This window comes from Cricetulus griseus, chromosome 2 (assembly GCF_003668045.3).
Source record: "Cricetulus griseus strain 17A/GY chromosome 2, alternate assembly CriGri-PICRH-1.0, whole genome shotgun sequence".
Taxonomy (NCBI): domain Eukaryota; kingdom Metazoa; phylum Chordata; class Mammalia; order Rodentia; family Cricetidae; genus Cricetulus; species Cricetulus griseus.
The window spans coordinates 434,829,914-434,843,600 of NC_048595.1; the positions used below are offsets into that span (position 1 = coordinate 434,829,914).

The 13,687-nt window shown below is 43.9% G+C and overlaps 1 protein-coding gene across 4 annotated transcripts in view; it reads left to right on the forward strand.

Annotated features, from left to right (window-relative positions):
- LOC100756292 (rhomboid-related protein 4) overlaps window positions 1-10,815 on the forward strand; it is a 118,833-nt gene extending 108,018 nt beyond the window's left edge. For all 4 annotated transcript variants that reach the window (XM_035441058.1, XM_035441060.1, XM_035441059.1 and 1 more), the window contains one exon: window positions 8,043-10,815. In XM_035441058.1, coding sequence (XP_035296949.1) covers window positions 8,043-8,127 — 85 coding nt within the window. In that variant the 3' untranslated portion in view covers window positions 8,128-10,815. The remainder of the gene's footprint in view (window positions 1-8,042) is intronic.
- The last annotated feature ends 2,872 nt before the right edge of the window (window positions 10,816-13,687 follow it).

Consider the following 13,687-nt stretch of genomic DNA (forward strand, 5'->3'; position numbering starts at 1 on the left):
ATGTCCAGCTCCCACAAGCCAGAACCAAGTATCCCCCTCCAGAGAGGGCACCCCAGTCAGGCTCTAGTCAGTGTAAATCTATACTCTCAGGGAGTAGATGCTGCCATCTCTGAAGACTCCCTGGGAAGCAGTCATGGGCACAAGTGGAAGTGTCACAAGTCTGGGCCAGCCCTCCCTGATGTCCAGAGAGAAGCGACTTGCTTGAGCTTCTGGTAGAGTTGTCGTAGTGAGCCCATACCTGGTGAACTGTACACACTCACACTAGAGGCCCAGCACCGCAGTGACAGCTCGCCAGCCCATGTCAGGCCTAACACTGAGCTTTGTTCCGAACTCTTGCATTGGAGCCATTGAATGGCTAGGATCTGGGCTCAGAGTCAGCCACCATTGGCTAACTGGTTGTTGTTTGTTGGAAATCACTGTGCCTAAGGTCAAAGCTTCTAAAGCCATAGCAGGTGGCAAGGAGCAACAGGGCCCAGCCTCATTGTGTCTCACAAGGAATGGATGCCTCTAACTTTCTGATCTCAGTTTACTATACTCTAAAATACACCTCAACTATCCTCTCCCTTGTTAAATACTGAAACTAAAACTTACTCAGAAACAACCCCAGGATCAAGGAGCAAGAGGCGAGAATAATACTCTCATCTGGGTTCTGAAGCCACTAGAATTTCTCTATCTGACCCTTTCTGTCACACCACAAACCTGCCTTCAAGAAAACCAGCTTTAAACAGACAGTGCCAAGTTCCTATGCCTTCCTGACAGATGTCAGGAAGTGCAGCTGAAGCATCAGGAAAATAAAACTTGAGCAAAAGCACCCTGGTTAGTAATAGAGAACAGCCATACCCCCTGTGCCTCTCTGTGTCTGCTGTGGACTCTTCTGGAACATCAAGAGAGACCACAACTGTAGCTACCCCAACCCCACAGCTTCTGAGAGTACTGGTATTTAAGTATGCTAAAGAGCTTTCATCCTTATAGCATTTTTTTAGATATGTTTCTTATGGATCACTCACTCCTCAATAGACCCAAAGCACAAAGTTAGCTTCTGTATTTGACCTTCAGGTTTTCAATTTTCCATTGTTAATCATGGCCTCACAGATGTCTGAAGATGTGCGTCCAGTTCTCTGTCTCCTTAGCCTCATGTGTATTAGACAGTGGGACTCAGAGTGAAGGGCATGGTGCAGCACTTGGAGAGCCTGTATCTATTTTTATTTGCCCAACGAATGTCCCTAGGTGATTTCCAGTAATAAAAACAACACAAAACAAAAATCCAAAAGAAAAGAAGGACGGGGCTTCCTGGAGATGGGCAGTCTCTTTGAACCTTCAGTCAGCTTATATGATTGGGTAAACTGAGGCACCTCCAGATGACTGGCCAAAAGCATTCTGTTGCAGATTGAAGAAAATGCTAAAGCCTTATTAACTGTACACAGAAGCCTTTGAAAAGCCATTCTTAGACTCACTGAAATGCCTCGGAAAAAAAAAAAAGTGCTAAGGGAATAAACATTTGAAGGGATTTAAGACAAACCAAGTTTCTAAAAATCTTAACACTGCACATTTTACATTAAAGTCGTTAATCGGTCATTTAAATAAATCTCATTGCAGTGAGTCTTCGTGTTGTTCAGCTGTCAGTCAGCTGCTGCCTTCTTGCTCGCTCCTCTGTGCTTCTGCAAGAAGTTATTACATAGTCTGTGTTTTCAGAATCCACAGTGAACTTCCAGTGCTGGGCTGTGCTGAGCCTTAATCCTTCTCAGAGATAGTAACTTCAGGAGGCACATCAGAGTCCTAAGTAAAATCTGACATTTGTGGAGAGTTGTAGCTAGGGCAGAAGGTAGACACTTTCCAGTGTTTTCAGACAGATCCACTGTTGGAGTCTCCAGTATGACAGTGACATCCTCAGATTTAGACTCTGGTGTTAAATGAAGGAGTAGAGTAGCACATCCATGCCGGGGGCACCATGGAACGGGAAGAGGGTTTGAGCCTGTGTCTTTGGTAAGTTTTTTTTTTTTAAAACCCTACCATCTCAATTCTTCACCTGTAAAACAGTTAAGAAAATTCTACCTGGAAAGATAAGTGATCCCAAGACTACACAAAGCAGTGTGGAACACTTCTACAAATGTAAAAATGAAGCCACTCAGATTGACCTTTATGAATTCTCTTATGGATGGTGTGGACGAAAATAGACATGCGAATTAGAAATCAGCACAGAAATAAGAAGTGGGGGAGAAGGAGGTGGGGTAAGATGGAAATGGAAGGGGGGGTGGGGGGGGGGCTAAGACTCCCAGGCAACCCAGAGGCTTCAAAGGAAAGAACATGGCTGTGAAGACCGGAGGATGAAGAAATTAGAATATTTGAAACTTGGAACAACAAGCAAGAAAGGAAGGGATGGGTATTCTGTGTCCTGGCGATCTTCTCTATTTCTACCTCCATGTTTGATTCCACGTGTTCCGTTCATAAAAGTTGACCAAGTCATATTCTCTCCCGAGAAGGATGGTAAGACCTAGGTGGGCATGTAGCAGAGGTAGACCATATGCTGCCTCTTTCTGAGAAGCAATATACCCAAACACCATGAGCCTGACAGGTTCATTTACTAAGTAGCTCCCGAGCCTGTTGACCCCAAATCCCCTGTGTTCATTAAATGGCCTCAACATTAGCCAGCTGGAGGGAAGAGAACCGTGTAACAGCAGGGCCACATTGCTCTCCATCTCAAAGCTTTTCTTTCACACTGAGATCCTAGATGAGATTGGGGGTTGCCTGTCTTGGTCAGGCCGAATGGAAATGTCAGTGTCTTACTCTCAAGTCATGACTATATTACCCTTCTCTCAAACTGTCGTAAAATATCCACATTATGAAAGTCACATGGTTTTAGGGGAAGCTATTTTGAGAGAGAGATCGTATCATAACTGAGGACTCTGAGAGTAAAGGTGCACCTAAGTGCCTACCCCCATTCAAACCTCACCTTTTGAAGCTCTTAGACCTGTTTTTTGTTTGTTTTGTTTTTTGTTTTTTGTTTTTTGTTTTTTTTGTTTTTTTTCCCCCAGCCCTTTCTGGTCTTTTTAAGTAAATGGCTTAGCAACTGTCTTTCTTGAAAGAGCACATGGGATCCATACTGCTGCCCTTGTTCCTTGACAGATATACCAAAGAATGCTAGTGATTTGCCTAGAGTTTTTATTTTCTTCTCCTTCTTTAGCCCTCTAATTTAAGGGAAAGATGGGATCCCATCCTGTGATTCACCATAGTATAATTTGAATGCCATGAGGGCTTATAAGCCCATGAATTCATCTATGAATGCCAGCAAATTAAACAACCCGATTTACACTAGTGGTGAGCAGTAGGGAAAATGGCCATCACCTCTCATCACTCTTCTGCAATAGTTATCTGGAGAAAATTGCTTCCCTCCCTTTAGCCATAAAATGTAGGGATTACTGTATTATACATAAGGGTAGAAAACTGAAAAATTTCCATCAAGAACCACAAATCAATAATCTGCATGATCTCAGTACTGGTGCTACAATTGAGGTCCTCTGAAGCATGCTCCGTGTTCCTTTGAGTAGGACTGGGGTCTGAATTCCATTTGCAGGGACATGGGGGTGAGTCTCACAAATACTAATATTCTTTGCCAGGCTCTTCAGAGCAGGGTCATTCCCCTGCCCCCCAGGTCTGTAAATGTTCATTGTGTGGTTATTTAACTAAATGGAAGAAAGGTCCATGCTGGACACTCGAGCTTCCCCAGCAGCCCAACGGCTCCTCTGTGTTACCAAAATGTACTGCCCAGTGAAGTTTGTTAATTACCTTTTGCTGTTCATTTCTTAGCAAATGTTTAGTAGCTAACAGCTCCATACATATGCAAATCGCTGCTAGAAACATTGGCAAACAGAACTTGTTTTTTAAGGAGTTACTGATCTTGGGACTTCATTTTCTGCATATGCTATGGAGTTAGTTCAAACACAGACATTTACTATGATTCCTGATGGCATTAAGGATGTAACATGTTCACTACAGGTTGCTAAGTGATATATATGCACCGCCCCTTGCAGTCCTCTTAACAGCCTCACAAGGGAGCCGAACTCACCATTCCGTTCCATAAACTAGGAGACCAAGAGCAACATGAGGGAAGCCGCTCACTCAAAGATATGTAGCTAAGAATCACTGGTTCTCAACCTTCTTAATGCTGTGACCCTTTGATATAGTCCTTCATGTTTTAGTGACCCCCCCCAACCATAAGAGTATTCCATTGCTATTTCATATGTAATTGTGTTACTGTTATTGAATCATAATGTAAATATTTGATATGTAGGATATCTGTTATGTGAACTCAAAGGGGTCACGACCCACAAGTTGAGAATTGCTACTATAAATAAAGGAGTAGGGATCCTGTAAGGTTGTTACACTCCAGAGCAGTGGAAGGCAAGCAGCCCCCTTATTCAGCAACCCCCTTATTCAGTGCCACCCCACATAGAGAAACTACCCAGGGCCTGCTTAATGAAACATCTTATCTGGGGCATGTCCATGAGTCCCAGACAGTCCCAGGAAGCTGTCTCCTGATTCTCTACCAGTGTGTTCCCATTATGAAACTGGAGACATCTGACATCTTCCACCTTTCTGAAGCTGGTCCAGGCCCTATGCTGTATCACTAAGCAACTTGAGAATATGTCAGAGACATGAGAATAAGGCTCCTTGAGACATGTGGCATTGAGGCTCCAGGAGAGAGAGTAGTAATAGATGATGTGGGTGGGTAGAAATAACAGAAATGTGTTTAAAAATCAGTGCAAAGGAAGGACCTGAGTGGCAGAGTGGACAGGAGCCTTGTTCCTGGCATCTGGCTTGACCCACAGTGCACACATGGCAAGTGAGCAGTAGGTGAGTGACTGACTGACAACTGACTCCAGATACCTCTCAGAACATCAGAGATTTGTTTACACTTAACTAAGAAGAATCAGGAGTGGCATCGAGTTTGGATCCTGGAATAAGCCATTCAGATAGTTGGGTAGCTTTGCTATCACTAGAAACGGCGTTTGAAGGGTTTTGAACATGAGGCTAACAGAGATTGTGGCACTGTGGTGCTGTTACAGAACTGGGCCATTCTGCTTTGCATTGGAATTTAAGGAAGCAGGGGCTAGGATCTTAGACCTGGGTCTTTGGTATTAGCTGAGGCTCATAAGAGCCACCATCTTATACTACACTGTCTTGGTTTTCTGTGTTCAAATGTCAGTGAGTCGTGCATGTCCATGAAGAGAAGCCCTGAGTGTGGTGGAAAGGTCACATGTGACGAGAAGGGGTGGTGTGTCACTTGTCCCCTTGACTCCGAAGTGATGGCAGTTGGGTAGGTTATCAGAGGCCAGAGAACCTTGGCTCAAGTATTGTTCCTTTCTGCACTGGCCAGGTGACCTGAGACGTCTTACTAACACTTGGTGTCCTTTACTTGGCCCATCTGTGGAACTGAGAGAACTAGATTGGGAACAAAAGCTAAGTGAAATAGGAGCCCTTGAGAGGGCTCTATAAATGGAGTGACTTTCATACCTCTCAGTGGGTAGGGATGTGATGCCTCTCCTCAGCATATGTGGCATTTCTTCTGTTGGCTAAACCTTGGTTCTCCTTGAATGCCCTGCAAATGGGTTCAGAGAGAGAGAGAGAGAAAGAAAGGAGAGAGGAGAGAGAGAAAGAACTGAACCCAAGGAACCCTCACCATCTGCCCTGCCCCATAAGTCTTTTTGCTCCTCTTTCCATAATGAGACACTCAGTCTTCCCAAAGGCAATCATGGATCATCTGTCATAGAAACACCACAGAGGACACTGGTTTCCTTTGAATCTGAGGACACTTTTCATTCCCATCGGTTTGTGTCCTGTGGCAACATTGCCACGTTGAAGCTGCTCCTGCCCACAGCTGTTCTAATAGAGTCCTTGCTCATCTGCAGTGAACTGTCAAATACTGGCCTGTGTTCATAAGTACAATTAAGCATTCGGTTGTTAAAGGCAGCTGTAAACAGCAAAGTAGGATTTGGATCTGATTACATGAAACAGTTTTTAAGCAATAAACTTGTGTTGATTTGATTCATGTATTTGCCATTTCAAAAATTCACCATTTTGAAAACAGACAAATTCCTTTATAAAAACAGCAAAAGCTGTGTCCTGTAAGACTTTGAATCTTGAAGATTCATAAAATGTTTATAGTGAAAGTTTTTTAGTGTATTTATTTACCCCCATCTTTAATCTAGGGTAAGACAGTGACTTATGTTTTGCTGTACTAAAAGGCCATAATGTAAAGGTTCATCTTTAGGGATGAACATGGGGACAAGACCTTCCCTGTTCACTTTGATTGTTCAAGTCAGGAGATACATGGGCTTCAGAGGTCATTGTCCTAGAATCTCAACGAGAGAGGACTAATTAGAAGTAAGTATCACAGTCCCTGTTAATACACAAACAATACATTAACAAAATCATACAGAAATTTCTTGAATACTTTTTGTGAGCTTTCTGTTTGACAACTAAAATTCCAGTCATGGATTGAATTGACCATTTTCAGCCTCTGATTTCAGAAATCTGTTCACCCCATCACCACCACCCAATTTGTCTGACACCACCCTATAGCTGTGACAGTTATCTACCTCGTCAATGTGAACAGCTATGAAATGTCTTTGGAAAGGAGCCATTCATAGAGGGTGAGCAAGCAAGATTGCACGCCCACTTGCTCTCCTTCAGAGGATGTAGTTATCCTCCTCATCCTCTTGTGTGGCCATGAGTTCAAAGCCTCTGCTCTCTGAGTCAGAAACATCAGTCCTGAGTGAACTGTGGTGGGTGATGTCTGCTCATAACATGTCACTCTGGAAGTCAGAAGCAAATGCTATTAATACCATATTTATTTGACAACAGCTATGTATTTGGGACTGATCCAGGAAGTGAGAGGAAAGATATGTCATAGATGTCCCCTACTATCTTAGTAGGAGGGAGCAGAGGCACACACAGATGGCGACTCTATATGGATGAATGTGGCAGCTATTGGATGAGGACAAGCAACAGAGAAAGTCTGAAAGCTAAAGAGTTTGTGTTAGGGGATGACTTCAGGGCTGGCCAGGTGTCAGAGGAAGTGAGACTTTTGGTTGATGTGGGTGATGAGAGAAAGATTTTTAGGCAGTTAGTAGGGTTTGTAGTTCGGGGAATGAAAAGGTGACATTTTATTGTCACCTCCTTACATGTACTCAACACAGGATATAAAGTTCCTTCCTGAGGTTTAGGATCAAAGACTATGTATTTCTCCTCCAAAAACTATCTCAATGTGCTAACTGAAGTACTTATACTCTCAGAGCCTATATTTGGAGTATTGTCTACAGATGGAAGAAACTCCCTCTCAGTCATGTAGCCTTTAAATATTGCCCTTGTGTTCCTGCCTGTCAGCTAGCACAGTGTGTGTGTTGTGTGGGAATGGGGTGAGTTGATTGAGACCTAAAAAAACGGACATAAAAAAACGGGGGGGCAGAACACGAATCCCTTGAGACATTATGGCACTGCCACTGGGTCAGTTAGCTCTGTGCCTGTTCTCTATTGTGTGTATTGCCCTTCTGCTCCAGGAAGGTGGGACTCATGTACCTCAGTCAGGAGTGTGTCTGGTACCCAGTCTGGTAAGACAGGTAGATTAGGAGGAGGAAAGGGGAGACCCTAGGACTGAGCAGGAGAAACCATCCAGCATAGTCAGCAGTAGGCAAGGGAGGAGTTAGTTGAGTTGGGCATAAAAAAATGAAAGCAACCCTTGAGACACATGGAAGGTTAAATGGTGGGAATTATGGAATGTGGTAGAAGAAAAATGTCAAAGTGGACTGAATATCAAGAAGCTGAGAATGGACCAAATTAAGTTCCTGGACTGAACCACACTAAAAAATATTTACTGTGTTGAAATTAGTATTGACAGCTAAAGTTGAAACATGTTAGTCATGTGTCTTTTTGACACCAAAACAGCTGGTTTTCTCCTCTTGGAATCCTAGGGTACCCAGTGCCTTATAAATGTCAGAATGATGGATAGGCAGTGTGTGATTTCCCCTTTTGGTTTCTCACTGCAGGAAATACCAGAAATGGTCCAACACCCTACGGGTTCCGACTCACGCCAGAAGAAGAAATGAGGAGACAGCGCCTCCACAGATTTGATGGCCAGTGACGTGGCACCGCGCCTGGGAAGACATGGTCCAGCTGTGTGACTGTAGCCCGTTCAGTTTACTTCCCAAACCCCTATTGGGTTTTAAACAAAAGCAGAGCACACACCATTTATCGTTGCAGAGCACTCGTGGCTGCCATGAACTGTCTGTCACTCCATGGCCCCTGTATGTCCAGATTGACATGCCCAGCTGACACATCTGGAAACTAGGCTTGCCCCGTGAAGTGCACAGCTTTCACTGGGTGGCCTGTCTGGCCCTGTGCTCACTTCTAAAACAAGAGTCACCTCTTCAGTTGGGACCAATTTCCACACTCCCCTCTTTCTTACCTGACTCTGTGTCACAGCCATTTGGGGTTGAAGACTGTGACCTTAATAGGAAGTGGTTTTTCACCAGATGAGAGGATCCTCTCTCTCTCTCTCTCTCTCTCTCTCTCTCTGTCTGTCTCCCTGGTACGCTGAATACTCAGCTTGGCAAGAGGTGTGAGGCCACGCCTGGTCCTCTCAGCGTATTTCCATGATGACGTGGCTGCCTTCCTAAGATATTCCACCCTCTTTCATGCAGGCCCCTTGGGGTACTATGTCTGCCTGCTGTTCACAGCCACCACTTTGCTCTGCATGGAGATTATCTGACTGGAGGGGACTAGGAAAGATAGAGCAGGTAGAGAAAACACCTGCTCACTCATTAGAGATCACGGGGCACCAGCAATCTGGGTCCACAGCCACCCCTCCAGGAGCAAGAGTCTTGTTTAGCTACTCCGCAAAGCAGCAGCAGGGGCCACACACAGAACAAAGCAGAGACGCACAGTGGATTTCTCACTGGGATTCCCATTTGAAGCAAGTATTTTTTCTTCATAAAAGTGCCTTTTCATTGGCCACTGTGGCTGCTGTATGTCATAAACAAGTGTCAAAAAAATGCCCCAGGGAACTGCAGTGTTTAATACACAGATTGTCCAAGTCACTTAAAGCATTTTTGTTGCTTGTGTTCTGAGAATAAAAGGACAAAGCCAGAATATGGCTCCTGAGTCACTGTTGTGGAGCATTCAGTTCAGTGGAAGTTAGGAGCAGCCAATGATGCTCCTAATTGAACTCACCATTCATGTATAGTTTCTGGTAATAAAAGTTGTAGACAGGCTTTCTTATGCACAATGCAAACGTCTACAAAAGCATACTAACTGTTGATACAGATTTGCTTTGGAGGGGGAGTGCATGGAGACTGACTTTCTTTGTTTAGAGTTTTATATTCTAGCTTTCTATATACAACAAAGTGTATGTTGCTTTCAGAAGACTAATTTATATAATAAATCAAGAACCATGTAACCAGTAAAACAGACTTAAGTACTATATGTCCATTAAGAAAATTCACAGGCCTAGCAGAGTGGCACACACCTTTAATCCCAGCACTCAGGACAAAGGGGAAGGAAGATATCTGAGATCAAAGCCAGTCTGGTTTACATATGAAGTTCTAAGCCAGGCAGAACACACACACACACACACACACACACACACACACACACGGTGAGACCTGTGTCTTGGATAAAGAGGGAAGGAGACAGTGATGGCAGAAAGGAAAGAAATTCACAGTGTATAAATAAAACTACAAACACATGCTCAACTTTAAAACGAGCTGGTGCCCAGGGTTGACATTTTGAGGCTATTAACATCTCAATTTTCCGTTGTATACATTTGACACATCTGGTGCATGCCAACTGTGCACCTCCATGTCTAGTTGTTAATAGGAATCCACCTGGAATGTCTTTGACACTTGCATATAAATGGGCTAAGCAAATCCGTGAAGTCTGAGAGCATTTGGGCAGGCTATCCAGACATTGGGGCCTGAGCACTTCACTTTAATTTGTAATCTGTATAAAGTCACAGCTAGTGTTAAGAATTATACCCATGAGCCTGGTACCTTTAAACACATTTAAGTTAGAACAGTCAGGGCTGAAGAGATGGCTCAGCAGATAAGACCACAGAACTGCTCTTCCAGAGGACCTGGGTTCAATTCCCACACCCAAGTGACAGCTCACAACTGTCAGGAACTCCAGTTCCAAGGGAATCTGACACCTTCACAACAATGCACGTAAAACAAATTTAAGTAGGTTATTTTTAAAATAAATAAATGAGAGTGGTCAAGCTCGATTATCCCTGTCTCTCAAGTGGTACATTTGCCTTCCATACCACAGTGAGAAAATGACCTACTCCCTACACAGCATCTTTGGATAGCACCTGGAGATTCTTCCCTAACCCTCTTGTCTCACTCTCCTCAGTCATGTCTGTGTGTGGTGTGGTTCTGGATGAGCCTAGAACAAGGCATGTTATTTATCTCCCCAGGCCTTCCTCCTCTTCTCCCTCACTCTACACTTAACAGGCTAACTGAATGTTATTTTTCCACCACCAAAGTTCATTTTTGATGTATTAGAACTCCATCAGCTCGTATGTGGAAATATTTTATTATTTTTTATGTAGCTTGAGTCCCATAATAGCACCTGTTTGCTTTGTTTTACTCGTTGGACACAAGACACTGGAATCCCAATTTTTGGATGGTATAGTTATAATATGCGTTTTTTTTTTATTTATGGAGTGGAATGTCACCAGATGTTTATTACAGATGTGGGAAAAGTCATTTTAGTTACAAGTGAAAAACAATTATCTTTCAGAATAAAGATGTTTTGGAAACTATAGTTATGTGATTCAAGTAATGGGTTTGTATGTAGCCAGTGGTTATTGTTTTCTTGTCTGGAATTTTTTTTATTGTTTGTTTGTTGTTACATTTTTTTGTTTGTTTTTGCCCCAACCACAATAAGGAATGCTCAGAGTTATGCCAACAAACTGGAAGTGGACTAAGAAAGACTAGCAGAAGATAATTACCTATAACAGGGAGGTAATTAGCAATGAAAACCGACTTTTAAATTTGGGTCCTTTATTAATAATCTTCCGACTGTCTTTTATGTACCCAATGTACCTAGTTCCCAAAGGTTGGTGTGTTCAGTGAGCTTAACAGACCTCATAATTCAGAATCCTTTCCTGGTTCTCAAGAAGAAAAACTAGTTAAAACCGCTTCCTCTTGATGGCTTTAGATGTGTGTTGCCTATGATCTGCAAAGTTGCCCATAAGCATGCCTGATGATGAGACTGGAGCCAAGAAGGAAAGTAACTGGACATGGTGGCATTTGACCAGGGGAACTGGCGACAGGAATGACCAGAGGTGACCCCGCACAGAGAGTGAACCTCCCTGGAGAGTTCACGATCAGGAAAGAAATGTATTCTATTACTCATAAGTATATCATTTCTTCTATCCATTCCCTTGGATCGCTACAGCAATTTTCTAACCTAACTCCCACTCCCAACTGCTCCCCCCCCCCCCCGACATCTTTTTTTCTCCTCCCATATTTTAGAATCATAGGTTCTATGGTTCAAGCTCTGAAGGACCTTGAAGCCTCTCACTTCATCACTTTGCTCAATACTTAAAATACCTCTTCACTCAGCTCTACATACTGTTGCCAGTTGGGCTTCCAAAACCCATCTTAGCAATACCACTCATAGTCTCAAATATCTTTTATTGTTTGTCTGTTGACAAACGGTAAAGGTCAGAGCTATTAACCTCAACAACTGGACTCCCAGAACCTGTGGACCTCAGCCCATTTGTTCTTAACAGCCGGCTCACTGGCCTTACCATCCAGGCTCTGAATGCTTCGGATACTGGGATCTTTTCAGGGTTGTATAAGGAATGGCATCTCCTCTCCCTCAGTCCTTTAGGTCCTCCTCATCCTATCCCCAAGTTGAGGCCTTTCCTAGAGACCATGCTCACATCACAGACGTGCTGTTTTGATTTGGTCTGCATCTCCTGGTCTTCATGTCTCACTTGGCAATGGTGACTGTGCCATGAGAGCATGTCTTCCTTCCCAGGACAGGAACTGGGAGAATACAGTCACATTTCTCTTGTCTCTCCTCACTGTGCCATCAGCATTATTTTGAAATGCCAGAACCAATAGATACTTGAGGATTGAAGTAGAAAGACGTTCATTCACATTATGAGAGGTGGTAAACCAAAGCATGGGGGGTGCAGGTGCCCCATGAAACCAGAAGAGGGCACTGGGTCCCCTGAGACTGTGAGCTGCCCTACAAGGGTGCTGTGAACCAAATTCCAGTTCTCTAAATGAGCAGCCACTATCCTTAACCACTGAGCCATTTCTCCAGGCCCCAGTATCATCACCTTACTTGTTGACATGAGTTCTCTCACTGAACTAGGCCCTGATGGGCTAGACTGTCTAGCCAGAGAGTGCAGGGACCCACCTGACTCCATCACTCTCTGTACTAGGTTGAGAGGAGAAGGACCACTTCAAGCTTGATTGCACATAGGTGTTGGGAATCCAAACTCAGATCTTCAGTTTTGTGCTACAGGTAGGTACTTTTCCAACTGAGCTATCTCCACTCCCATTAATGGATTCTAAAGCAAACTGGTTTTTCTGAGACAAGAGTCATATTTTATCACCCATTTTCAATATTCCCTATTTTTAACAAATAATTATGCCAAGAACACCCATGTCCAGCAGTGCACACTGTTATGGTTTGAATGTGAAGTGTCCCTTTGTGCTCACCCTGTCCCCCTTCAGGCTGACATGTTGCAATCTCACGATGCTGCTTAAGTGATAGAACCTAGTTGGAGTAAGCCAGTGCAGGTCCGTGCTTGCGGCCAAATGCTGATCTGGGCCACTCTTGGTCTCCCTCAGTCTGTTTCCTGGCCACGGTGAGGTGAGAAGCCTCTGCTCCATGCTCCCACAGCATGCGACTCCTCTTCACACCTCAGTTAATCCAGCAAAGCTTGAAATGAAGCTGAGACCAAATAAACTCTAGTTCTAAATCGTTTCTCTCAAGCATTTGATACAGTCATGAAAAGCTCACTAGCACAGGGAAGCTACAAGTCACAGTCTCTTACAATGTATATCTCTACAGTTGGCCTTCACACCTTCAGCCCTTCAAATAACCCTGCGAGTAGGCAGTCTCATCTTGCTTAACTAACATGACAGCTAAGATCTGTAGAGGGCTGAGACCCATAGTGCCCATCACCCATGATGGATTCGCCCCTTTTGCCTGATGCCTGATTTTATTTCTTTTCTCCACCCAACAATGAATAGAGAACTATGCTTCATGGAGCCACGGAGTCTCACTCTTCCCAACCTTGCCTCTTCCCTTCTGTCAATCCCCTTATTTTCCCTACTCAGTAAGTTTCAAGGGTAGACCAAATTACAAGGTAGACTTGAAATAAAGAGCCAGGCAGTGCTGGGATGACTAGCTGGGTAGACGGTAAGTGTTTGCCTTGAAAGCATGAGGATGAGTTAAACCTTCCAGAACCCACATTAAATAAAAGAAGCCAGGTATGCATGTAATCCCAGGACATGGAAACAGGTGAGTACCTGGGGTTCCTTGGCCAGCCACCTAGCCTCCGTGGGGAATTTCAGGTCAATGAAGATGTTATCCCCCAAAAATAAGGTGATAGCACCTAATTGATGAGCAACAATTAGGGCCTCTAGGATACATACACACACACACACAC